General features: G+C 36.7%; 1 protein-coding gene across 2 annotated transcripts in view; it reads left to right on the top strand.

Moving 5' to 3' along the window:
• Il13ra2 (interleukin 13 receptor subunit alpha 2) overlaps positions 1-25,754 on the top strand; it is a 61,293-nt gene that overhangs the window by 29,614 nt on the left and 5,925 nt on the right. The window contains exons 3-11 of one of the 2 annotated variants that reach the window (XM_032890265.1): positions 5,697-5,860; positions 6,015-6,094; positions 7,728-7,848; positions 17,702-17,816; positions 19,426-19,577; positions 20,518-20,671; positions 21,199-21,319; positions 24,349-24,533; positions 25,454-25,599. In XM_032890265.1, coding sequence (XP_032746156.1) covers positions 17,735-17,816; positions 19,426-19,577; positions 20,518-20,671; positions 21,199-21,319; positions 24,349-24,533; positions 25,454-25,599 — 840 coding nt within the window. In that variant the 5' untranslated portion in view covers positions 5,697-5,860; positions 6,015-6,094; positions 7,728-7,848; positions 17,702-17,734. Of the gene's footprint in view, positions 1-5,696; positions 5,861-6,014; positions 6,095-7,727; positions 7,849-17,701; positions 17,817-19,425; positions 19,578-20,517; positions 20,672-21,198; positions 21,320-24,348; positions 24,534-25,453; positions 25,600-25,754 lie in introns of those variants that run through there. The other variant, XM_032890266.1, reaches the window with a different exon arrangement.

Below are 25,754 nucleotides of genomic sequence, written 5' to 3'. Positions count from 1 at the left end.
GCAGTGTTGGTGGTCTCTTCCGCTCTGCAGCCTCAGGAGTGCCCACCCGACCAGGCAGTAAGGTATCTCTCCCACGGGTTCTGGGAGCAGAGAGCTGCTGCGGGCCGGGATCCGCGGGTGTGGGACTTCCGGTAAACACAGGACGTGCCTGGTCCTAGAGGGATTCTGCCTCTGTTGTCCCGATTCCACCAGGCAAGTCCCCACATTATTTTTTATTAGTTTGGGTTTATCTGGTTTTATGTGGAGGTCCTTGATCTCCTTGAAGTTGAGAGGTATACAGGGTGATAAGAATGGTTCAATTTGCCTTCTTCTACATGCTCACTGCCAGTTGAACCAGCCCAATTTGTTGAAAATGCTGTCTTTTTCCCACTGGGTAGTTTTAGATCCTTTGTCAAAGATCAAGTGACCATAGGTGTGTGAGTTCATTTCTGGGTCTTCAATTCTATTCCATTGATCAACCAGCCTGTCTCTGTACCAACACCATACAGGTTTTTTTTTTAAATCACTATTGCTCTGTAATACAGTTTGAAGGTAGGGATGGTGATTCGCCCAGAAGTTCTTTTATTGTTGAGGACAGTTTTAGCTATCCTGGGTTTTTTGTTATTGAATATGAATTTGCAAATTGTTCTGTCTAACTCTATGAAGAATTGGATTGGAATTTTGATGGGGATTGCATTGAATCTGTAAATTGCTTTTGGCAAGATGGACAATTTTACAATATTAATCCTGCCAATCCATGAGCATGGGAGATCCTTCCAGGTTCTGAAATGTTATTCAAATTTTTCTTCAGAGACTTGAAGTTCTTCTCATACAGACCTTTCACTTGCTTGGTTAGAATCACACCAAGGTATTTTATATAATTTTTTACTATTGTAAAAGTTATCATTTCCCTTATTTCTTTCTCAGCCTGTTTATCCTTTGAGTAGAGGAAGGCTACTGATTTGTTTGAGTTAATTTTATACCCAGCCACTTTGCTGAAGTTGTTTATCAGCTTTAGTAGTTCTCTGGTGGAAGTTTTGGGGCCACTTAAGTATACTATCTTATCATTTGCAAACAGTGACATTTTGACTTCTTCTTTTCCAATCTGTATCCCTTTGATCTCCTTTTGTTGTCTGATTGCTCTGGCTAGGACTTCGAGTACTATATTGAATAGGTAGGGAGAGGGTGGGCAGTTTTGTCTAGTCCCTGATTTTAGTGGGATTGCTTCAAGTTTCTGTCCATTTAGTTTAATGTTTGCTACTGGTTTGCTGTATATGGCTTTTACTATGTTTAGGTATGGGCCTTGAATTCCTATTCTTTCCAGGACTTTTATCATGAAGAGGTGTTGAATTTTGTTAAATGTTTCTTCAGTATCTAATGAGAAGATCAAATGGGTTTTTTAAATTTTTTTTAATATAGTCTTTTACATTGATAAATTTCCCTATATTGAATCATCCCTACATGGAAAATGGAGCCTACTTGATTATGGTGGATAATCGTTTCAATGTGTTCTTGAAATCATTTTGTGAGAATTTTATTGAGTATTTTTGCGTTGATATTCATAAGGGAAAGTAGTCTGAAGCTCTCTTTCTTTGTTGGGGCTTTGTGTGGTTTAGCTATAAGTGTAATTGGGCTGCTTAGAAAGAATTGGGTACTGTTCCTTCTGTTTCTATTTTGGGGAATAGTTTGGACAGTATTGGTATGAGGTCTTCTATGAAGCTCTGAAAGAATTCTGTACTAAACCCATCTGGTCTTGGACTTTTTTTGGTTGGGAGACTTTTAATGAATGCCTCTATTTCTTTAGGAGTTATGGGACAGTTTAGTTGGTATATCTTTTCCTGATTTAACTTTGGTACCTAGAATCTTTCTAGAAAACTGTTCATTTCATCCAGATTTTCCAGTTTTGTTGAATATAGGCTTTTGTAGTAGGATCTTATAATTTTTTGAATTTCTTCATATTCTGTTGTCATGTCTCCCTTTATACTTCTGATTTTTTTTTAATTTTGATATTCCCTCTGTGACCTCTGGTTAGTCTGCCTAAGGGTTTATCTTGCTAATTTTCTCAAAGAACCAGCTCTTGATTTTGTTGATTCTTGTATAGTTTTTTTTTGTTTCTAATTGTTTGATTTCAGCTCTGAGCTTGATTATTTCCTGCTTTCTACTCTTCTTTGGTGTATTTGTTCTTTTTGTTCTAGTGCTTTTAAGTGTGCTGTCAAGCTGACAATGTATCCTCTCTCCTGTTTCTTTTTGCAGGCACTCAGCGCTATGAGTTTTCCTCTTAGCACAGCTTTCATTGTGTCCTATAAGTTTGGGTATGTTGTGTCTTCATTTTCATTAAATTCTAAAAAGTCTTTCATTGATTTCTTTATTTATTCCTTGACCAAGTTACCATTTAGTAGAGCAGTGTTCAGCTTCCAAGTGTTTGCCAGCTTTCTGTCATTTTTACTGTTATTGAAGACCAGCCTTAGTCTGTGGTGATCTGATAAGATGCGTGGTATTATTTCAATTGTCTTGTATATTTTGAGGCCTGTTTTGTGACCATTTATATGGTCAATTTTGGAGTATGTACAATAAGTTGCTAAGAAGAAGGATGAAATATTCTATAGGTATCTGTTAAATCCATTTGGTTCATAACTTCTGATAGTTTCTCTGTGTCTGTGCTTAGTTTCGGTTTCCATAATCTGTCCATTGATGAGAGAGTGGTGTAGAAGTCTCCAAATATTATTGTGTGAGGTACAATGTGTGCTTTGAGCTTTAGCTAGGTTTCTTTTATGAAAGTAGGTGCCCTTGCATTTAGAGCATAGATATTCAGGATTGAGAGTTCATCTTGGTGGATTTTTCCTTTGATGAATATGATGTGTCCTTCCTTATCCTTTTTGATAACTTTTGGTTGAGTGTTCATTTTATTCAATATTAGAATGGCTACTCCAGCTTGTTTCTTGCGACCATTTGCACGGAAAATTTTTCTTCCAGCCTTTACTCTGAGGTAGTGCTTGTCTTTGTCACTGTGGTATGTTTCCTGTATACAGCAAAATGCTGGGTCCTCTTTACACATCTAATCTGTTAGTCTATGTCTTTTCATTAGGGAATTGACTCCATTGATGTTGAGAGATATTAGGGACAAATAATTGTTGTTTCCTGTTACTTTTGTTGTTAGAGGTGTAATTATTTTTGTGGAGCTATCTTCTTTTGGGTTAGTTGACATTAGATTACATTCTTGCTTTTTCTTTGGATTTCTTTCTTTCCTTGCCTTGTAGTTTTCTATCATTATCCGTTCTAGGGTTGGATTTGTGGAAAGATATTGTATAAATCTGGTTTTGTCATGGAATATCTTGATTTCACCATCTATGTTAATTGAGAGTTTTGCTGGATATAATAGCCTGGGCTGACATTTGAGTTCTCTTAGTGTCTGTGTGACATCTTCCCAGTTTCTTCTGACTTTCATAATCCCTGTGGAGAAGTCTGGTGTAATTCTGTTAGATCAGCTTTTATATGTTACTTGACCTTTTTGCCTTACTGCTTTTAATATTCTTCCTCTGTTTTGTGCATTTGGTGTTTTGAATATTATGTGATGGGAGGAATTTCTTTTCTGGTCCAATCTATTTGGATTTTTGTAGGCTTCTTGTATGTTTATTGGCATCTCTTTCTTTAGGTTAGGGAAGTTTTCTTCTATTATTTTGTTGAAGATATTTACTGGCCCTTTAAGGTGTAATTCTTTGCTCTCTTCTATACTGATTATTCTTAGGTTTGATCTTCTCATTGTATCCTGGATTTACTGGATATTTTGGGCTAGCTGCTTTTTGTGTTTTACATTATCTTTGACAGTTGTGTCTATGTTTTTTATGGTATCTTCTGCCCCTGAGATTCTTGCTTCTATCTCTTGTATTCTGTTGGTGATGCTTGTGTCTATGACTCCTGATCTCTTTCCTAGGTTTTCTCTCTCTCCAGGATTGTCTCCTTTTGTGATTTCTTTTTTTTTTTTTTTTTTTTTCTTTTTTTAGATCCTGTATGGTTTTTTTTGTATTTCTACACCTTTTTGGTTGATTTTTGTGTTTTCTCTTTAAGGACTTCTATCTGTTTCCTGTGTTGTCTGTTTTTCTTTAAGGGAGTTATTTATGTCCTTCTTAAAATCGTCTATCATCATCAGGAGATGTGATATTAAATCCAAATCTTGCTTTTCCAGGGTTGTGGGCCATCCAGTGTTTGCTGTGGTGGTGGACCTGGGTTCTGATGATCCCAAGTGGCCTTGGTTTCTGTTTCGTAGGTTCTTATACTTGCCTTTCACCATCTGTTTATCTCCGGTGTTATCTGGTCTTGCTCTTTCTGACATTCGTTTGACCCTTTTGTAAGCCTGTTTGTCACCCTTCCTGGAGACTAGCTTTCTCCCAGCAGGAACTGAGTACAGAGAGCTGTGTCCCAGGTTCAGCTCTGTGTGCAGTAGGAAAGGAAAGTATCTTCTCCCATAGTGCTCTTAGGTTCCTGTTTCCTGAGGGTTCCATGCAGGTTCCTCTTGCACTAGGAATGTGAACAAAAAGGGGTGGTCTTTCCTATGCTCTCAGGATTGTCTCCAGTTCTGAGAATCTAGCTCTCTACCTATGGGACCTGTGTAAAGATAGTTTTATCTCAGGGTCATCTCTGGACATAGGCAGAAACCCCAAACCAAAATTTTAAAAATTAAAAAGCATCCTTACTTTCTGGAAAATAACAATAACTTATCCAAGCATATATTGGCTTTCAGTGGTGGAACAAGGAAACATAATTTTTGAGTACATTCTAGCAACATAGTTAGGTCAGTGTCTTTACACAATGTCTGATCTTAATGAACGCTAGTAGATTCACAAGGCACGTTGATTTCATGAGCTTTTCTCATTTGAATACTCCTGGTTTCATGTGCATTTATGACAACCGAAATTGCAAATTTTTATTTCATTTTAATTGTTATTGTAGATAACAAATTTTAATGTAGGTTAAAGAAACTATTCGAGTAACAAAGCAAATGAAAGAGTCGTTGCAAAGAGTCAATACAGATAGCCAGTAACAAATTAATGAATTTACCACAGATATTAGATGAGGGTCCAAATACACTGGAAGTAAACTGTATTGATCGAGGCTGCAATATGCTGAGCTGAATTTGAACCTAGTTGAGAATTTGTCTCTTGGCAATCTCCTAGACATAGTGTATTTCAATTACATTGATTGAGTGACCCATGGCAAAGGGATTGGTTGGTGTGCTATGGTTCACTCTACAGTGTATTCTTTTGAAACTGGACCTGCGTATCTCCTGTCATAATTGATGTGTTCTATATATTTGGTGTGTACAACATCTGGAGATTGTCTTCCTACTGTTTCTCTTTCTGATATATATATGTATGTATGTATGTATATATATATATATATATATATATATGCGCTAAGTTCACGTGAATCTGATTGTTCATAGCATCTAACTTTTCTAAACAAGGTGTCAAGTCATTTGACCTTGCCATCCACACCCTAAATGGAAAAACTCAAGTCAAGGAACTAATAATAGAGTGACTGAGGACAAGTGTCTGCTTTATACATTTAGTAGAAAATGAGGGAAAGATAGATAGAGGAGAAAGGGGGGATCAGAAAGAAGAAAGCAAGAGGAGTGAACTTGGAGATCAAGGGGCAGGAGGAAGAAGCCACCTTTGAGGAGCTGAAGTTGTACTACTCTCAATGTTTTGCATTCCAAACAGGCTTCCAGGCTAAAGCAGAATAAGCACAATCCTGTCTAGAGGAAAGCACATACTAGAACTCTTTGGGACTGTGTTCTGCTACATTGTTTTATCCCTGACAGTTTTCAAGATAACAAAAGAAAAGGAAAAGGAAAAGGATATATAAACAGTCTCATAGAACAAAGGTACTCTCTCTTTGTTCTTATTTTATATCTTTAATTCAGAATTTATTTCGGGTGCCTCACTATTTCAGACCTTTAATTATATTTAAATCAGCAAACAGTTTTTAAAAGGATTTCTGTTAAAATATAGTTAAAATTGCTTCTCATTTCTTTCTAGAGAAATCATACACAGAAGGAAACAAATGAAACTTCAGAGTGCTTCCAGAAACTAGAGATGTTCAATTTTCTGGAGATGTGGTAGGTTTATTTACTTATTCCCTTGTTTATTTCTCTTTCTATGTCCCTGTGAACACATTTCTGGGTGAATTTAAGTTGCTATGAGATTCTACTGAAGGATGTTTAGTTCGTATCACAGGTGCTGCGAGCCACACTCCAGCCCTTATGATTATACAGCAAACACTCTTAAGTGCTGTTTCATTCCTTCACTCAGTTTGTTTGTCTTTCTTTCTTTCTTTTCTTTCTTTCTTTCTTTCTTTTCTTTCTTTCTTCTTCTTCTTCTTTCTTCCCTCTTTCTTTCTTTTCTTTCTTTCTTTCTTTCTTTTTTCTTTCTTTCTTTCTTTCTGTCTCTATCTATCTATCTATCTATCTATCTATCTATGTATCTATCTGTATTTTGTGTATGTATAGGTATTATGTGTGACCATAAGTACCATATTTTTATAGGGGTCACAGGGCAACTTTTGGTAATAATTTCATTTGTTCCTCTATATGAATTCTGACTAATTGAACTCTGGTCATTGTATTTGGCAGCAAATAACTTTACTCACTAAGTTATGATTTTGGCCCCAGTTTTTCAAAAATAACACTAATTAGAAATACAATAAGCTAAAAATAGCTTCACAAAAGGATTTTAACAAATGGAAAACAATTGGTAATCATTGGTGAAGCTAAACATTGGTCATTTGTGTGTCTGAATGTCTATATGTATGCATAAGTGTAAATACATGAGTGTTCATAACATACATTTATGAATGATATGTGTGCACTCATGTGAAAGTGTACGTGTAAATGCACATTTGCCATGGTACACAGATAGAGGTCAGAGGACAAACATGATTTCGATACTTTGTCTTCTACCTTATTTGAGATCAGCCAATACAGCAGTCAGGCTAGCTAGCCCAGGAACATCCAGGGATTTTTCTGTCGGTCTTTTTGCAGGAACACTAGAATTAGGGAACACCAATGCCATTTTTAACATGGGTTCTGCTGATTTGATTTGGGGTCCTCATACATACATGGCAAGCAATTTACCCACTGAGACATCATCAATCCAACCCAAAGTTGAAGAAGATTACAATTTCCTCAGATGAATGCTTATATTACTCATGGTTCTCTTTGACATATAAAATTAAATTATCCTGACCTGCATCTCTAAAATGTAACTACCCGTTACTAAGCATGCATAACAACAATGTAAGGAATGGCAAGATGGGAGTAGGCCTTCCTACAAAACTTCCTATGTCTATATTTTAAAAAGAGTATAAATAAGAGATCTCCTCCTATATAAAACTCCTGTAATGGACAGCTAACTTCTCAAAAAAAGATATTGTGTAGTGTGAAAATCTGAAAATTTGAGGCACCTTTTCATGGTCTTTGGTCATAATATGAAGATGGATTGAGCTCATTACTTGTGATTCAATGGGACTGTAATAGTTTGGCATTATGTATTTGTCCTCAAATTTTTGTTTCTGTGTATGAATTGTATGTAGTTGTACATTTCATCATGTTACATACATGTGTATAACATGCTTTGATGCAACTCACCCTGTATTTACAATCTTCTATCCCCCCTCCTCTCCCTTTTACTCCCTTCTATTTACTTAATAATCATCTTTACTCTTTCATGTTAAATATTTTTTTTCTGTTTTAGATTTCACACACGGGAGAAAGCTTGCCTTTCTGACTTATATGATCATTTTGATGTAAAGGATCATCTTTGTTTGAAGATTTAATTTCTTGGAGCACAACTCTTACTTGGGCTTGCCTAAGAGGTAAGCCTCATCTCCTCAAAACACAGACACTCTTGTCTCATGTCCAGGGGAAGGAGGAGAATTTGAAGGTTAAGTTGATTATCAATGGCTAACAATTTAATCATTGTGCCTCTGCACTAACCCTTTCATAATCCAAATATTTGGGTTCAGGATACTGCTGTGTAACTGAGTTTGTGAAGGTGCCTGGAGGAGGACCAGAAGCTCTGTTGCCTGTCTCACATACCATTCATTCCACTGAATTACTTATCTGCATATTCTGTAATACTATTTATAAAAACTGGAGATATTTAAGTGATATATTTCCTAAGTTCTGTGAGATATAGAAAATGAGGGTAACTCAAGAAGGAGGTTATTGGAGGCCTGATTTTTAGTTAAGCTGGGTCAGCCCTCAAACTGGTATGCTTTCTGAAATAAATTAAAGGATTTCCAGATAGTGTCTGTTGCAGAATTGGTTGGTTACTGGAAGATAGAAAAGCCTACATGTTTGAATGAACAGAGATGAATTTATTTGTATGGTGTTGGCTGTGTGAACATGTCTACAGTATCTTATAAGTAACTTACATTGTGCCTGAATACTTTCAGTGTTCTCGTGGCTCTCAGAATTACACCTTTAGCAATGGCTTTTCTTTACTCTCTAAAGTCAAGTATCTAACTGCCCCCTTCCACTGCTCACTTTTGGCTATTCATTAGGCACATTAAATGCAATGATTGCAAAGTGAACTCTTAATCATCAGTCTCAGGCCGAAGAAATAATTATCTGATGCCAATGCCAAAATTGAGGCATTTTTCTTTGAAACTCAACACCCAATCCACCACTGAATTATTCCCGCATTGCCATTGCTGGCAACCTGTCCCAATTACTGTTTTCCCCCAAATCATTGTTTCTCTCACTTCCTTTGGTAGGATCGCCTTTTAAAATATACTTTATTAGACAAAGAATGCAGTTCAATCACTGAAATGCTTGCTGCACACGCAAGAAGACTCAAATTCAGATGCCCAGCATCCATGTAAAGGGTTTGACATGTGGACATGGGTCTTTAATCCCAGCATTGAGAAAGCAGATAGAGGAGGATCCATAGGTTTTGTTAGACAAATGGCAAGATCCAAATCCAGATCTAGTGGGAGATCCTGTCTCAAATAGTACAATAGAGAGTGACTGAGGAAGATAAATGATGCCAACTTCTCTTCTCTACACATCCCTGCATAACCACGCATGTATAACCACGGACATATACACGCTATACTGATACATAAATAAATATGCCCACAGCTGTCATATTTTGTTACAAATAAATAATACATTTACTATGTGACAACCCTGCCATGGTAAATAGATGGAAATATCTTCTAACCTTTTCTGTTCCTAAACCTGGGGTGATGGTAAACAGCTCTGGTTCCAACACTTGGGAGTGGAAACCGGAGGATCACAAGTTCAAGGTTAACTTCCACTATATAGCAAGTTTAAGCCCAGCTCCAGCTGCATGAAACCTTATTTGTAAATGCAAAATGACAAACACACACACACACACACACACACACACACACACCCCTCAAATCAAAACACAGCACCCGAACCAGTATTTCCTTTTCTCTGCCTCACTGGCCTTGCTATTCCTGGAACTACTAAGCTTATTACTGCTATAGGGCTTAAGATTGTGCAATTTTTTTCTCCCTGGAAAATTCTTTCCGTGTATCTTACCCTTGTTAATTCCCTCAATGAGAATCTTAGTGTCACTTTCTCTGAAAGGCATTCCCTCATCATTCTATCAAAACTGAGCCACCATCGCTCTCATTCGTGATATTCTGTTTAGCTTTTCTTTGCACAATTTATAATTATTTGATGAGCTCACCATCTGCTTCCAACACAAGAAATGAAGGTAAATACTTTTTATTGCTCACTGTTTTATCTCCAGTACTTATAGCACTATGTGGCAGATAATAGGTTCCTAAATTAATTTCCACATTATAAATGTGTGATGCAAGTACTTATTTGTATTTGTTCACACTTGCTTCTATAACTGAAGATATAATGTGATGCAATGTGTTATGAGATAGTAAATACCAGTTCCAGGATCTTCCAGTCTGTATCTTTTAGAGATGGAAGAACAAACTGGCAGAATAATTTGCAAGGATTCTAAAAGTCACTGTTGCACATTATGCATTGTGTTTGCAATGAGTATTAAGGGGCTGGACCACAGCCTGTTCCTTGCCTTTGAAGTCGTTTCATGATGTGAATGTTTTGGGTACAGGACACACTATTTACAATCCAGTCTTTGAAAGCATCTGAGGAGTGTGGAGGAGGAGGAGGAGAAGGAGGAGGGGGAGGAAAGGAGGAGGGAAAGATAGAAAGAGAAAGAGAGAGAGAGAGAAAGAAAGATTGCTTGTTACATCGTGAACAGTGATTTCTCTCAAGACAGTGCTTTGCTCTTCTGTTAAAAGGTATATTTAAAATTAACCATTTATTGATTTTAATAATTACTTTCTAATTGATGCCTTATGGAAAAATGTGAAGCCATAATTTTTAGTGGGTTGCTATTAAAAGTGTCTTTTGGGCTTGTTGGTTGGGATTATAAAATCATAAAGATCCGATTTAGCCAAATTCATGACAAGCTTTGAATTGTTAACAGAGCACAGATTCTGCAGTGGGTGGGGGGATTGCAAATCTATGCTTGCAATGTAGAGCTTACAAGGGAATGTCAAAGGCAAATTCTGTAGCTTTTATAAGAGTTCAGGATATTTGCTTGCTGGATGAACTCAATTACCATAGCAGAGGCCATCTAAAGGAGAAATAAATGATTGGATAAGATTTGTTCAACATATTCTGTTCAATATATTCTGTAAATATTAGTAAACATTTATATCAGCATGCAATATTTGCATGGATGTAAATATAGTAATGCATTTTAATGATGTTAAAATAATGATCCTGTCTATATTTAATTTATATACAATAACCTTAACTATTCAATATGTATATGTATATATATGTACATTCTTTGTGTGTTATGTTTGATATAAGATTATTTACATGATTTGATTGATGGCAACCTTGATAGATCTGTCTAAAGTTCTTTATTTTAATGTGTGTGAAATCATATTCACAAATCCTTATGCGCTTATCTATGTAGGGCATGTTATTCACATGTTATTATCAAAACTATGTTTGACTCACCACTTGTTCAGGGGCTGATTGCAGTATTAGTGAGGCATGAATCAATCTCAGCCTGCTGTTAGGTCTCAAGACCTGGCAACTTCCAGACACTCTGATTCTGATGCCGAGTCATGGCCATACTCCAGAAGCTATGAATAGTTTACACTGTTGGATGCTGTCCTTGAAAGATTAGTTATTCAGCAATGTGGTGCTCTTGAGTCACATCCTAAAACCATGACCAGAAACACTGAAGAAGGATCCACTGATGAAATTGGGAACAATATCCTAGGGATAACTTGAATGGGAGACACCTGACTGTCTCTAGACTGGTTGGAAGATTGTTTTATGTTTAAAAGGTGCCTGCATGGGCTTAAGAATTAGATCAGCATCTTCTCTTCTATGGCCTGCTTGACCTTCAGGAATGTACTTTTTTCTAAACTTCAAATGGCTCATTTGTAATATTGGGGTAATAAAATCACCTATCCATACTTGAGAGATTTAAGTATGGTAATCCATATGAAGTTTCTGGTACAGAAATTTACCCCTGGTAAGGGACAACTAAACTACAATATCTATTTTGATTTTCTAACGTCAACATCTTCTCAAGTAAACCAAATTGCTTTCTCATTTCATCTACAGAACACAATTAATCAAGGAATCACAGTTCTCTCTCTCCCTCTCCCTTCCTCTCCCTTGCTCCTCTCTCTTCCTTTTCTCATACTAGTATTTTCTTCTTCCCAAGACCTGTTTTTGGCTTATAATTTTAAATGCTTTAAAATGTGAATAGAACGTATAAAATTTTGTAACTCTAATTCTTCTTCATCCTAAAGTATTTTAAATAAACAAGCTACTTATTGACAATGTCAAATTCTATTAGTCAGTTTATTGTAAATAATTATTTGTTTCAGCAACGTAGTCATTTTTCTTGTAAGCAAATATGATGAAGAAAAATAGATGGTAGTTTTAGACAGTTCAAACAAAGGTGCTTATTTTTGCCAGCATAGAAAACTGATATTTTCTTTTATCAACAAAAGCACCACATTATATCTTATTAAATTAGAACAATGGATCTCAATCTAGAAGTCATATGGCCATTTCCCAGATGTTGCCCACGACTATTAGAAAACACAGATATTTACCTTAGGATTCAGAGCAGTAGTGAAATTACAGTTCTGAAGTAGCAACGAAAATAATTTCATGGTTGGGGTCACCACAGCATTTGGATCTGTATTAAAGGGGTTGCAGCCTCGGGAGAAGGTCAAGAGCAAATGGCTTTGGATATTATTTAGTTTCTTCCTTCTTTCCTCATTTCTTTTCTGTAGATTTGTCATCTCTGGGGCCTTGAACCAGTCACATCACTTTGTTTTTACTTTTTTACAACATTGAGTCTACAAATCTATTGGCTAAAGTGATTCAATAAGCTACTTATAAACTACAGGAAGCTCAACAAGCACAAAAATTATTAAATATTGACAAAGACAGATAATTGATCAGCAAGGGTATTCAAACCTGGAGATTAATTATGAGTGCCTACTTATCAACCCTTGCATATAAAAACTTCATTTGTGGGGGAGCCAGATATATAAAGAGAAGAAATTTAATTTGAAGTTTTGACAGTAGCAAGATCCTTGTAAGTAAGCCTCTTTCATTTCTATAGAACAATTTATTATTTTTATCTTCCTTACATGTTCAGAATCTGATTTTAACAACATGAAATCCCAGGTAGAAACATAACTCATTTCTAAGCCCAGTAGCTTAAGCACCAGTGACATATAAGTAGATATTTAAATTAGTAAACTTCTTAGCTATAAATTTATACTTTCCCAAAATAATATTGTCAGCCTTTAAACTACCTTTGTCATAATTAGAAATTTGCCTAAGAAGTCATTTAGCACCACCCATAATCTTGTTTGTGATTTGTAGAATCTTTGTCCTGGCCCTCTAGCTATTTCAGGAACACCTATCTTAAGTTTTCCAGTGTTCTTTATTATCTGGGCAGGAAGGAAAACAGTAGAGGTTCAATTTAGTGTCTAATGTGGAGAAGAGAGGAGAGGACAAAGAGGTCTTGTGATATCTGCTGTGATAAGACATTTCTTGAGAAACCATATTATTGGTAAGTACCTGGAACTTTTCCAATAATGCAAGGATTATCCAGCCAATTCTTTGTGTGTGTGCAAGTACAAGCATGAATGACTGTGTGTGTGTGTGTGTGTGTGTGTGTGTGTGTGTGTGTGTGTGTGTGTGTGTGTGTGTGGTTCCGGGGAATGGAACCAAGAGCTTTTATCCCTTTTTAATGGAATATTTTTATTTACATTTCAAATGTTATTCCCTTTCCCAGTTTCCCATCCATAAGCCCCTATCCCATCCTCCTCCCCTTCTTCTATGAGGCCACTTCCCCCCAACCACCCCCTTCCTACCTCCTGACATTCCCTTACAATTGGGAGTCCAGCCTTGGCAGGACCAAGGGCTTCTCCTCCCATTGGTGCCCAACACGGCTATCTTCTGCTACGAATGCAGCTGGAGCCATGGGTCTGTTCATGTGTAATCTTTGGGTGTTGTTCTTATGGGGTTGCAAACCCCTTCAGCTCCTTCAGTCCTTTCTTTAACTCCTCCAATGTGAACTTCATTCTCAGTTCAATGGTTGGCTGCTATCATTCGCCTCTGTATTTGAAATGTTCCGGCAGAGCCTCTCAGGAGACAGCTATATCAGGCTCCTGTCAGCATGCACCTCTTGGCTTCTAGGTTTGGTGGCTGTGTATATATGGGCTGAATCCCATACCAGGGAGACATTCTATCACTGAACAGCCTCAGCCTCAGCAGTATTCACCTTAGAGAGAAGAAGTTTTGTTATTAGTTTGAAGAAGTGGAGAAGAATGGCTGTAAAGAGAAATGAGACTTTCTTTCCATTCCAAAGGAGACTGCCAATGGGAAACTGTGTCCCTAATAGAGCTACATCAAAACAAGTGGGTAGAAACAAGAAGTTGTCTTTCTTATTGCTCTTAGGCTTGGAAAACACCCAGTATTGTTCACTCTCCAGGGCACTGGCTCTACATTATTTAGATTTAAATCCGTGTTTCAGCATTTACATTCTATATGACCTGAGGTATGTTGTTTTACTTCTTCCTGTCTCAACCTCTGGTTTCTAAGGTATCATAAATGTAGTATACCTGGCCAAAGAGAGTTTTAAATATAGTGTGAAATGATTCTTATAAAGCCAATAGTGCTCAGGATGCATTGGAGGAGATTATTATTATTATTATTATTATTATTATTATTATTATTATTATTGTCTCTTTTAAATTCAGATCTCCACATACCTTGTGAAAAACTCCTAGAACCAGTGCACCAATGCCTGTCTCAGTGCTCTAGTGACAGTCCTATAACAAGTAAGCCACTGATAAGAATGTCTTTGTGCTCTTTTGGGAAAGTGCAGGTTGAATCCTGGTTTATATCTCAGAAACATCTGTTGAGAACTTTTCCAAAAGGGATCCTAGAGCTATCTATAATATTTTTTATGCCTAAATGTTTCAGATTGATCAAGGAAATTCTAGTTGATAACTAGAGTCTACAGAAGGGAATGAGACCAATGATTTTTAAACCCTCTACTTACATCTGATAATTGGATCCTAAGATTATAATAGTCAATTGTTGAAGCTTACCGATATTAGAATGTTTAAGGGGAGTTGGTTGAAGAGGGTGGAATGATAAGAGAAGAACTACACCTTTCACTTAAACTGTGAAGGATAAAAGAAAGATGGTACACAAATCTTTAGATGCATAAGTTTTTTAATTTTTTTATTAGATATATTTCTTTAATTATGTTTCAAACGTTAATCCCCTTCCTGGTTTCCTGTCCATAAGCCCCCATTCCTCCCCCCCTCCCCCATACGGGTATTCCCCTTATACATCCCCCTTATTGACCACCCCCATATAACCCCACACTGGGGGACTAACGTTGGCAGGACCAAGGGCTTCCCCTCCCCATGGTACCCCAACAAGGCCATCCTCTGCTACATATGCAGTTGGAGCCCTGGGTCAGTCCACGTATAGTCTTTGGGTAGTGGTTTAGTCCCTGGAAGCTCTGGTTGGTTGGCATTGTTGTTTTTATGGGGTTGCAAGCTCCTTCAACTCTTTCAATACTTCCTCTAATTACCCCCAAGGGGGTCCTATTCTCAGTTTGGTGGTTTGCTGCTAGCATTGACCTCTGTACTGGACATGTTCTGGATGTGTCTCTCAGGAAAGATCTATATCCAGTCCCTTTCAGCATGCATTTTCTAGCTTCATTCATCTTATCTAATTTTGGTGGCTGTATATGTATGGGCCACATGTGGGTCAGGCTCTGAATGGCCATTCCTTGAGTCTCTGCTCTAAACGTTGCTTCCATATCCCCTCCTATGGATATTTTTCCCCTTTTAAGGAGTGGGAGCATCTGCATTTTGGTCACCCTTCTTCTGGAGCTTCCTGTGGTCTGTGGATTGCATCTTGGGTAATTTGAGTTTTTTGGCTAATATCCATTTATCAATGAGTGCATACCAAGCATGTTTTTCTGTGATTGAGTAACCTCACTCAGGATGATATTTTCTAGTTCCATCCATTTGCCTATGAATTTCATGAAGTCATTGTTTTTGATAGCTGAGTAGTACTCCACTGTGTAGATGTACCACAGTTTTTGAATTCCTTCCTCTGTTTAATGGCATCTGGGTTCTTTCCAGCTTATTATAAATAAGGCTGCTATAAACATAGTGGAGCATGTGTCTTTGTTGTATGTTGGAGCATCTTTTGTGTATATGCCCAAGAGAGGTATAGCTGGGTCCTCAGGTCTTGCAGTGTCCAATTTTCTGAGGAACCTCCAGACTGATTTCCAGAATGGTTGTACCAGTCTGCAATTCCACCAACAATGGAGGAGTGTTCCTCTTTCTCCACATCCTCACCAGCATCTGCTGTCACCTGAGGTTTTAATCTTAGCCATTCTGACTGGTGTGAGGTATAATCTCAGGGTTGTTTTGATTTTAGATGTATAAGTTTTAATTTTCAGAAATGCAGACTCAAAGAAAAATATGTGAATTTAAGTATGATGATCTGTCTTACAAAAAAATTTAATTTTCTTTTAATTTTGAGATTTTTGATAATTGCATCTTTCCCCACTTCTCTTTATTACAATACAAAATTTTCTATATATCTCTCCTTCTTTTCTTTCAGTTCACAGACTATTTTTTCATTAATCCTTGTTACATTCATGTATATAGAGGTTCTTTCAAACTTTTAAGAAGGAGTGGAAAGGCTATAGGAGCCAGAATATGGAGAAAGAGCTTTCAAATGTCCTTTGGCTACGACATACCTGAATATGTGACTATCTGCAGCAGACTGGCCAAGATGGGAAGATCAGCTCTTCTTGAGCAGCTCACAACAGTTAATGCTGGCTTGGAAGACTATATTATTTTCGTTGGTAGTGTAGACACTGATAAGTTGTCCGTACTCTGGTAAACAAAGTCTTCCCCATTTTCATTTATACAGCACTAATTAAACTCAGTGGGTCATCAGCAGAATATAGATGGGGGAATTGTTGAGAAGTGGTGCTTCGGCAGGAGTGAGGGAAGCTAGAAAGGGTAGTGAGGGAGAAAATGACTAAAATTTATTATTATACATGTATAAAATGTACCGATTTGTAGGGGTTAATCTTTAGATATTGATCATAAAACAGTGTTCTTCAAAGACCACCTTGTGTCCTGTGGCAATGCATGGCTGCCACCGTTTTTTTTTTTTCTTTCTTTCCACCTTTATTAACTTGAGTATTTCTTATTTACATTTCGATTGTTATTCCCGGGCCAACATCCCCCTAATCCCTCTCCCTCCCCTTGTCTATGGGTGTTCCCCTCCCCATCCTCCTCCCATTACCCCCCTCCCCCCAACAATCACGTTCACTGGCAGTCTTGGCTGCCACGGTTTTAAAGAGAAAGAAAAGCTCTGATCTTCCCCTGAGAAGTATCAGTCCACTTGTGAGTATTGGGAACCTGGTAATGGAGACAGGGATGGCTGGATATGGGTCTTGATGACAATATCAATAGAGTAAAAATTGTAATGAGGACATTGGATCAAGAGGGAAGAGGTGAGAAACACTTGAAAGCCAGGAGAAGGAAATGATATTTACTGATAGGAAAATGGGCAAATCCAGAATAGATGTGTGTAGCCAGCAATGATTTAATCATTATAAAGTACAAGGATAAAGTTTTTAGTTTTCTGTGGTGTTCATGTAGACTTTTGAAAAAAATTTTAAGAGAGATTACTTTCAAATACTATTTTTTCTTAGAAAATACTATACCTCAGTAGGTTTCATTTGCTTTTAGGAAAAATGTTTCATATGAACACAGAACTGTTCAAACTTCTCACAGACATTTTCCTCGGCTTGATTTCAAAAGGAAGGCTTCTAGCGGTCACTTTATCCTTGTCAGGGTCTCAATACATGTGTATGGGCGAGTGTTTCCAGTTTTCTTTGGGTTAGTCTTGATTCTCAGTGGACCAGAATCCTTTTGTTACAATTGCCTTAACTCCAAGGTTCATTTCCGCTTCCATGGTTCAAGGGGCACTGTTTTCCTGTCTTGCTAGAAAGTACACAGAGAGCTCCCAGAAATACTATTAGTTACATTTACCCACATGATTATTTGAAGTACCATAAAACCCCACTGTTATCTTCTCTCTTCTTAGAGTGGAACTTTTAGCACACTAGATTTCGGAGAAATGGCTTTGATGGCTGTGAATACCAGATGCTTGTGTCTGTTTCTTCTTTGTACAATAACTGGTCATTCTTTGGAGATAAAAGGTAAATGAATAAATTAAATCTATTTTAATGAAGTTGTCTTCAAGGATATGAACAGTGTTTCCAGCATATATCATGAAAGTGTAAAACCAGTAGATAACATCAGTCCTATTGCCATGATATAAAAAATATATATGTTCTTGGTAGCTACCCACATGGGTAAGTAAGGTAAATACTGATCATACTCTCTTGGGTTAAGTGATACATCATAAGATAATTGCCAGACCTCTTGTATAGGATATTTTAAAGAAAATCACTAAAATATTTGAAATTATATTCTCCTAGCACAACTTGAGTCTTACTATGCTTTCCTTTATGACAATCGGAGAAAGCAGGAAATGGAAGTTAAACACCTCAGTGTATACTGAAGTATTGTATACTTCAATACAAATAATGTGAGTTTTTCAGTGTCTAATGGACATTTATTTTGACATAGATTTTTAACTTTAAGGAAGAAAACAACGAAGCTGTTGTGTCATTTTTATTGGGGAGACTCTAGGCTCAGATGTGGGGTCCCTAGGCAAGTTCAAGTATGGAAATGAACAACATTCATCAGAGAGAATTAGGCAAAGGCTAACATGTAGTACTGTAATGCTATTTGATGTGTTACTTAGAAGCTTTGTAGGAAAGGCTTGGTTTTCCAAACTCTGGAGATAGCTCTGAACTTCAGTGAGCTATAGACTTAGTTAACCTTGCAGACTGCTCACAGGACATATCTGTCCTCCAAATTCTTAAGAAGCTCAGGCATCCATCACAATTTTTATGCTAATCATAACAAAACACTGAATTAGTATTGAGTGGTTCATTTTACTCGAGGCATTTATATATCATTTATATAATATTATACAAATTCTGGTGTATCTGTCCACTAACAATTCTCCATGACAAGTGTACAGCCTTAGTTCCTAAAGAGACACACTTTCCTCACACGTTTTCTTTAAAAAAGGGCAGATACACAGAATATTATGAACTTCAAATTTATTAATATAACAAAAACATTTCTTTATATTTTTCTTGGTGGTGGTAGTGGTTGGGTTTTTTTTGTGTTCTTGTTTGTTCATTTGTCTTGTTTGGATGTTTTTTTTTTATTTTTGAGACAGGGTTTCTTCGTGTAATATTACTGGGTGTCCTGGATTCACTTTGTAGAACAGGGTGACCTTGAACTTACAGAGATCTTTGTACCTATGCATCCTGAGTATACATCTCCTTTTCTAATGTAGCATTTTGAGATTATGTTAGTATATCCACAAAGTTATGAAACCACTACGGCTATAAAATTCCAGAAAATGTTTATTCTCTGATGGAGAGATTCCGTGCCTTTGGTGACCACTAATCTTCCGTCTCCACTACAGGATTCTGTATAACTGAAATCATTAGATACATAGTTCTATGAGACAGTTTCGCTTTAGATAGCATATGGTTTCAAGGCTTTTCTATTTATAGCCTCTTATTAGAACTTTATTCATTTTTATAGTAAAATATTATCTCACTGTATAGATGTGCTAGAATTTTTATCTAGTAATCAGTTGATGCTCATTTGGAAATGATTCACATTCAACAAGCTTCTTCAGAAAGTACAGGAAAAAAATATATTTTCCTTATTTCATTTCAGTTAATCCTCCTCAGGATTTTGAAATACTGGATCCTGGATTACTGGGTTATCTCTATTTGCAATGGAAACCTCCCGTGGTCATGGACAATTTTAAGGAATGCAAGCTAGAATATGAGTTAAAATACCGAAATGTTGACAGTGACAGTTGGAAAGTAAGTAAAGCATGGCTGGTAACATCAGAGTGATGTGATCATTAGGTGTTTTCTTGCAACCCCCGACTTCAGTAACCATGTCTTAACAGTTCTAGTGATTATATGAAAAGCTGCCATGTAACCTTCTGTGTTCTTTTCTTCATCTTATTCAATATTAAGACTACTCAGAAGAACAAGAAAACAAAAAACCTAGAACTCAGAGATATGAACTTGAAGAACATTTATACATTTTGCCATAATTTATGATTTCTCCTTTTACTAGTTTATTTTCTATAATCCTAACAAAACTCTTGGTGTCCAGATAACTCTTTGCATATACATCACAGAACATAGCATTGTTCTTTATATGGATGGCAAGATCTCAATGAAAGCTTATTGAGTTATTAGATATTAATAAAGCCAACTGTTCACTTGGAGTTCTGTTGAGAAGGGTATACCTTTAGCTCTGCAATTCTGCTGGGTAGTGTTAATGAGTAATTCAAGTTAAATACTTATTGAACAACATTTTAGACAAGACACTCTGCTAGGTTTCCAAAATATAAGACTCTCTCTCATAGATTAATTTTTTTATTTTTGAGATGCTTAAAAATTGTTCAATTTTCTCCAGTTGCCTCTGAGACATTTTTATTTTATGGGATTCCTGAAGGTTTTAGAGTATATCTGAAATGATGCATCTTATAACCATGCAATACCCACATTGTTTGTCAAATGATCTATTTAACTCCAAGTTAAGAGTTCATGTTTCTATCATAGAGCCTTTTCCTTTACTAAATGTTTTCTGTTTTTTTGAATGACCTAATTGAATAATAGCATATACAGAGGTTATCATTGAGAGAAATATATCTATCATCATAGATATTAATTATTGTTTAGTCTTATTAATGTGAATCACCATTCAATGTATTTCTAAACTGGATGTTTTCTTCTTTTTGTCAAACAGACCATAATTACTAGGAATCTAATTTACAAGGATGGGTTTGATCTTAATAAAGGCATTGAAGGAAAGATACGTACGCACTTGTCAGAGCATTGTACAAATGGATCAGAAGTTCAAAGTCCATGGACAGAAGCTTCTTATGGGACAGCAGATGAAGGTTAAATCAGTTTCCTTTTCCCATTTGATATTATCAGAAAATCCATATAAAGAATAAGTTCCTTAACCTCTATGATCATTGACCTATAGAGATGACTTTATGCACAGTAAATCCTGTGGCAATTAGACATAAATAGACTCTTTCTTAGTAGAAGTGACTTGACTTTTTTACCTCATTAAATAAACAAAATTTTTAAAAAAACTAAGTCTACATCTTATTATTAGAGTCCTCAGTATGGAGGTATATTAGTTAACATGAATGGGGATTTGGTCAATCCTTGAGAGCATCTTTGAATACTTAATTTAATACTTTGACATAACCTAGTGTTAGTAAATGAGTCCTCAATCGTTTTCAGGTTTGCACATATTCTTTTGGTGAAGTGATTTCTGGTAGCTCCCTTTTGCAATCTTTCTCATTATGCTGATTGCTAAATGAAGGAGCACAGCCAAAGGAAGTCAAATTGCAGTGACTGCATAGATGATCTGTCACCACGTCTCTTAGGTCTTCATAGTTTGCTCATTTCATAGGAAGCCTGGGAACTAAAATTCAGGACATGAAGTGTATATATTATAACTGGCAGTATTTGGTCTGCTCTTGGAAGCCTGGCAAGACAGTACATTCCGATACGAACTATACTATGTTTTTCTGGTAAGTACTTTTATACTTAGAATCTCACACTGGGCGAACATCTGTCAAGATTAGTCCAGAGTACAAACAACCATATCTCTACTGAATTACAGCTGGGTTTATTGTTTTAAAAGTTTGAGTATTTTTTATAACATTTATCTTTTTTAAGTGCAGCAATCTGTTTAACTGGATCCTCTTACTGTTTCTTAATTAACTGTTTCTGAAGATTTAAAAACATAGAATCTTTTGAAGATTTTATTTTCTATTCAGATTTAATACATTCTAGGCACACTCACCTCTCTCCTCCCCTGCTTTCTTCCATCCCTCTCAACAAGTTCTCTCCAACCATTTTGTCTTTTTGGTTTGTTTTAATTCTCATGTTGTGGTCAGCTGAGTTTAACTAGTGCTTGTGTGGGCATGCATGTGGCACATGGGGAGGGGGACTGACCACTGGAAACATAGGCTACCCCCACATCCCCATCCCCACCAGCAGCCAGCTCCTTAATTGCTTTATGGTAATACAATCACCCACGTTCTGACATTCTTTTGCTAAGTTGCACATCTGTTTTTCATTTCCCGTCTCTACTGTAAGAACCTTCCTTTAGACTCCCCTCGTTCCTCACTTGGACAACTGCCATGACCTCCCAAATGGCGACTGCTCAGATTGTAGCATTTTTTTTCTTCCTGCTCATTTCTGCACCCTGGAGCCACCTTTGTCTTCCTTGTCATTTTTATACACCATCTCATGATCATATACCTCCAGTGGCTGCATATTATGCCCAGGATGAAATCTAGGTTGCCTTTCAAGTTCTTACTTCACTGTGTCACTACCTTTCCAAAAGTATAGTTTGCTATGGCCAGGATCAGTATGCTACTCTGTATCGATCAATCCTTACATCTTTTCCTTATCCACGGCTTGACTTTTGTGCATTACAGTCTGGAAGGGCTTCTGCCTCACTCTGTAACCGTTTTTTTCATCCTTTAGGCCCATTTGATATCTAAATTCATTGACTGCTGATCACGCCAGCTTTCGTTCATCTTTGCTATTTATTGTTCAGGTGATACTGCAATTTATCGCATACATGTATACTTTGTCTCCTCCAGTTTTTCTTTTAAAGATGGCTGGATGTGAACCAATTCTTCCATTTCTCTTAAGTAATCACAGAAGGCCACACTCACAATAGATTAATGCTAAATATTAACTAAACGAATGAAACCAAGGATGGTAACACTGATAAATGGAAAAAAACAGAGATTGTACATTTACCAAAGAAAGACAAAACAGGAGAAGCCACGCTTGTAGTATTGTGAGCTCTAAGTCCACACTCTGGTTGCATCTTTTAAAAGAAAAACACAATATCTAAATGACTGGGCATAAAGGAGTAGTGCCTTTGAGAACTGGGCTCGAAACCCTGCTCTGGCATCATATAGCTGGGTAGCCTTGAGCAAACAATTTCTTGGGGGAATCTTTCACGTTCCATATCTTAAATTGGACAGACACATTTCTAAATTTTTGGTTATTAAATCAATAAATATTAAACATTTAATAAATGAAACACACTAGTCTAGTTTTAAAACAACAAGTCAAAGAGTCAAGGAAGACACTCTTCACATCACAGTTCATGTTTAACCTAACTTATCCTCCCTCCCTCAGTGAAATGGGGAGGAATAAAGATTAACATTTTTACAGAGAGTATGTCAGTTTTCCCGGACACAAAGTCACACAGTCAACTTTTGTAAACCTAAGCACCAGTTGGGCATATTGATGTGTACCGGTCATCCCAGAATTTGGGAGGCTAATGCAAAAACAGTCATGGGATTGACAGCAGACCACTATGCTATACAGTATGTTCCAGGATAATGTATAGTGAAATCCAATGTCAAAGACTCATGAATAAACACAGACAATCTTGGATCTGAAGTCTCCCTCACTGTAAGCAGATAACTTACCCAGAAGATTAAAATTTATAAACACGTCCCTAAAATAGGGTACTCAGAATAAAATGCATTCAATAGAGTCTAGATATGTTTACTAGCTCCTTATCAGCTGCTATGCTGGTCTCATTTCAGAAGGGATTTTTGACTGCTTTTAAAACCAAAATCATATTTTCATTGCAAGCTAATTTTTTTTTTTTAGGAAAACAAGTCAGGAATTACTGATTTAAAATTCAGTTGCTAACAAGGCTTTTTATTCCCATCATACTACTAATAGAAATATTACTAATTCAAAGTTAACTTTAAAATGCCATGGTAAAACCTCTTGCTTAAGACAAAGGGAAAACTACACTTCGTTTATCAAAACTCCACACTGCACTTTGCTTTGTTCATTTCACTTCTTCCTCTAGTCATGAGTTTTCAGGCTTATATTACAGTGTTGAAACGTGAGAGGATTTCTTTTTATTTTAGTAAACTAAAATTAAAACCTAGGAACATTAAATATCTGCTCTTATATCTTATTTCTACTCAGATAATTATCTTAGTCAAATATTAACAAGGCTAAGTATTCTAAAGCTTTAATTCACAAACTTTGATGAGTCAACGAAAACTAAATAGGTGAATAATGGTTAAATTGCTTTGAGATTTCATGAAGATTAACACTGAACTGAATCTCCATGAAATCAACTCTTTCTGTTTTTCCTGCTCTTGAATCTATATCACGCAACACATAGTAGGTGCGCTAAAGCATGGTATGCTGTTGAAAAATTCTTTTTCGTGTTGTCCATTTTAGGACTTGACTTTTTCTATTTATTTGAGAACATTGTACATGGTAGCCTACTTACATCATTTGTACCTCTCCCTCTCCTCCCTCCAACTGGTCTTGCAACATCTCAATTTCTCTCAAAATCATGACATCTTTTAAAAATAATTATTGTTACATATGTTTATATATGTATATATATGTGTGTGTGTTTGTGTATGCATAATCTACTGAATGAATATACTGTGCTTATATGTGTATTTCATATAATATAATAAGATGATTTAAAACTGAGCACCAAGATACAAAAAGATACTACTAAACAATTCCCAAACTGTTTCTTGTGTTATAGGTATGAGGGCTTGGATCATGCCTTACAGTGTGCTGATTACCTCCAGGATAATGAGAAAAACGTTGGATGCAAACTTTCCAACTTGGACTCATCAGATTATAAAGATTTCTTTATTCGTGTCAATGGATCCTCAAAGCTGGAGCCTATCAGATCCAGCTACATGGTTTTTCAACTTCAAAATATAGGTGATCTGAGCAAATGATGTCAACTTAAAACTTGATGATTCTCCTTTAGGCTGTTTCTCAGTGAGCAGGAGAGGCAAGAGGAGAGAGTGAGATTTATTAAAGTGATGGCAGTGCAAAACCAGAGGCACGAGGCAATCTATAGTCTCTATTAATCATGGCTTTGAATGATAAATGACTGAGAACCAAAACAGTTTTATTTCTTCTGAATTTTATTTTTAATTCTAACACTTATAAGTGTGAAAGGTTCTAGAATCAAGCAGAACTGGTGTAATGCTAGGTGTATACTGACCACAATATATGTGTTACTTAGAAAGTAGTCAAAATAGTAATTGTAGTAAAAGTGGTTTGGCTGTTTCTAAAGTTGCAAAAATGGGAAAATAATTGCAATGATTTGGGTCTTCTTAGTTTTTTCCCCTTGGCCTTAAATACCAGTGTGGGCTTTATAAAAATGATAATATTAGTTTTCCATGCCAGGTGGTGGTGGCACATTCCATTAATTCCAATGCTTGTAAGGCAGAGGCAGGTGGACCTCTTGAATTCAAGGCCAGCCTGGTCTACAAAGCAGGTTCTAGGACAGCCAAGCTACACAGAGAAACCCTGGATACACACACACACACACACACACACACACACACACACACACAGAGAGAGAGAGAGAGAGAGAGAGAGAGAGAGAGAGAGAGAGAGAGAGAGAGAGAGAGAGAGAGAGAGAGAGAGAGAGAGTTTCTCAAATAACCAAATTTCTCAAAAAGTCCATCTTGATGGCAGGCCACTTTGGTTTTCAGACACATCATGAGAATAATCTTGACCCATGTAGTTTGTCCCCAAAAGTTTTGCTTATGGAGTGTCCCAAGCTTTTCATAAGGGATGTTGCTAACTTAGCAACTTTCATGTTGAAATAGTTTCCTTTTGCTTTTCAGTTAAACCATCGCCACCAGAATTCCTTCATATTAGTGTGGAGAACTCTATTGACATTAGAATGAAATGGAGCACGCCTGGAGGCCCCATTCCACCAAGGTGCTACACTTATGAAATTGTGGTCCGAGAAGATGATATTTCCTGGGAGGTATGGATATTGTATTTATTTGCCAAAATCATAAATATAATTTTTAAAAATGTAATACGATACTGGATAATCAAAATGTGTTGCTGTTCAAAAGACAGTTATACCATGATAAATATTTCAGAAATTCCAAACTTTCCAGAAGGCCAAATCCAGTC

Source organism: Rattus rattus, chromosome X (genome assembly GCF_011064425.1).
Source record: "Rattus rattus isolate New Zealand chromosome X, Rrattus_CSIRO_v1, whole genome shotgun sequence".
Lineage (NCBI taxonomy): Eukaryota > Metazoa > Chordata > Mammalia > Rodentia > Muridae > Rattus > Rattus rattus.
Note: the sequence above shows the minus strand (reverse complement) of the source record. Positions and strands in the feature narration are given on the sequence as shown.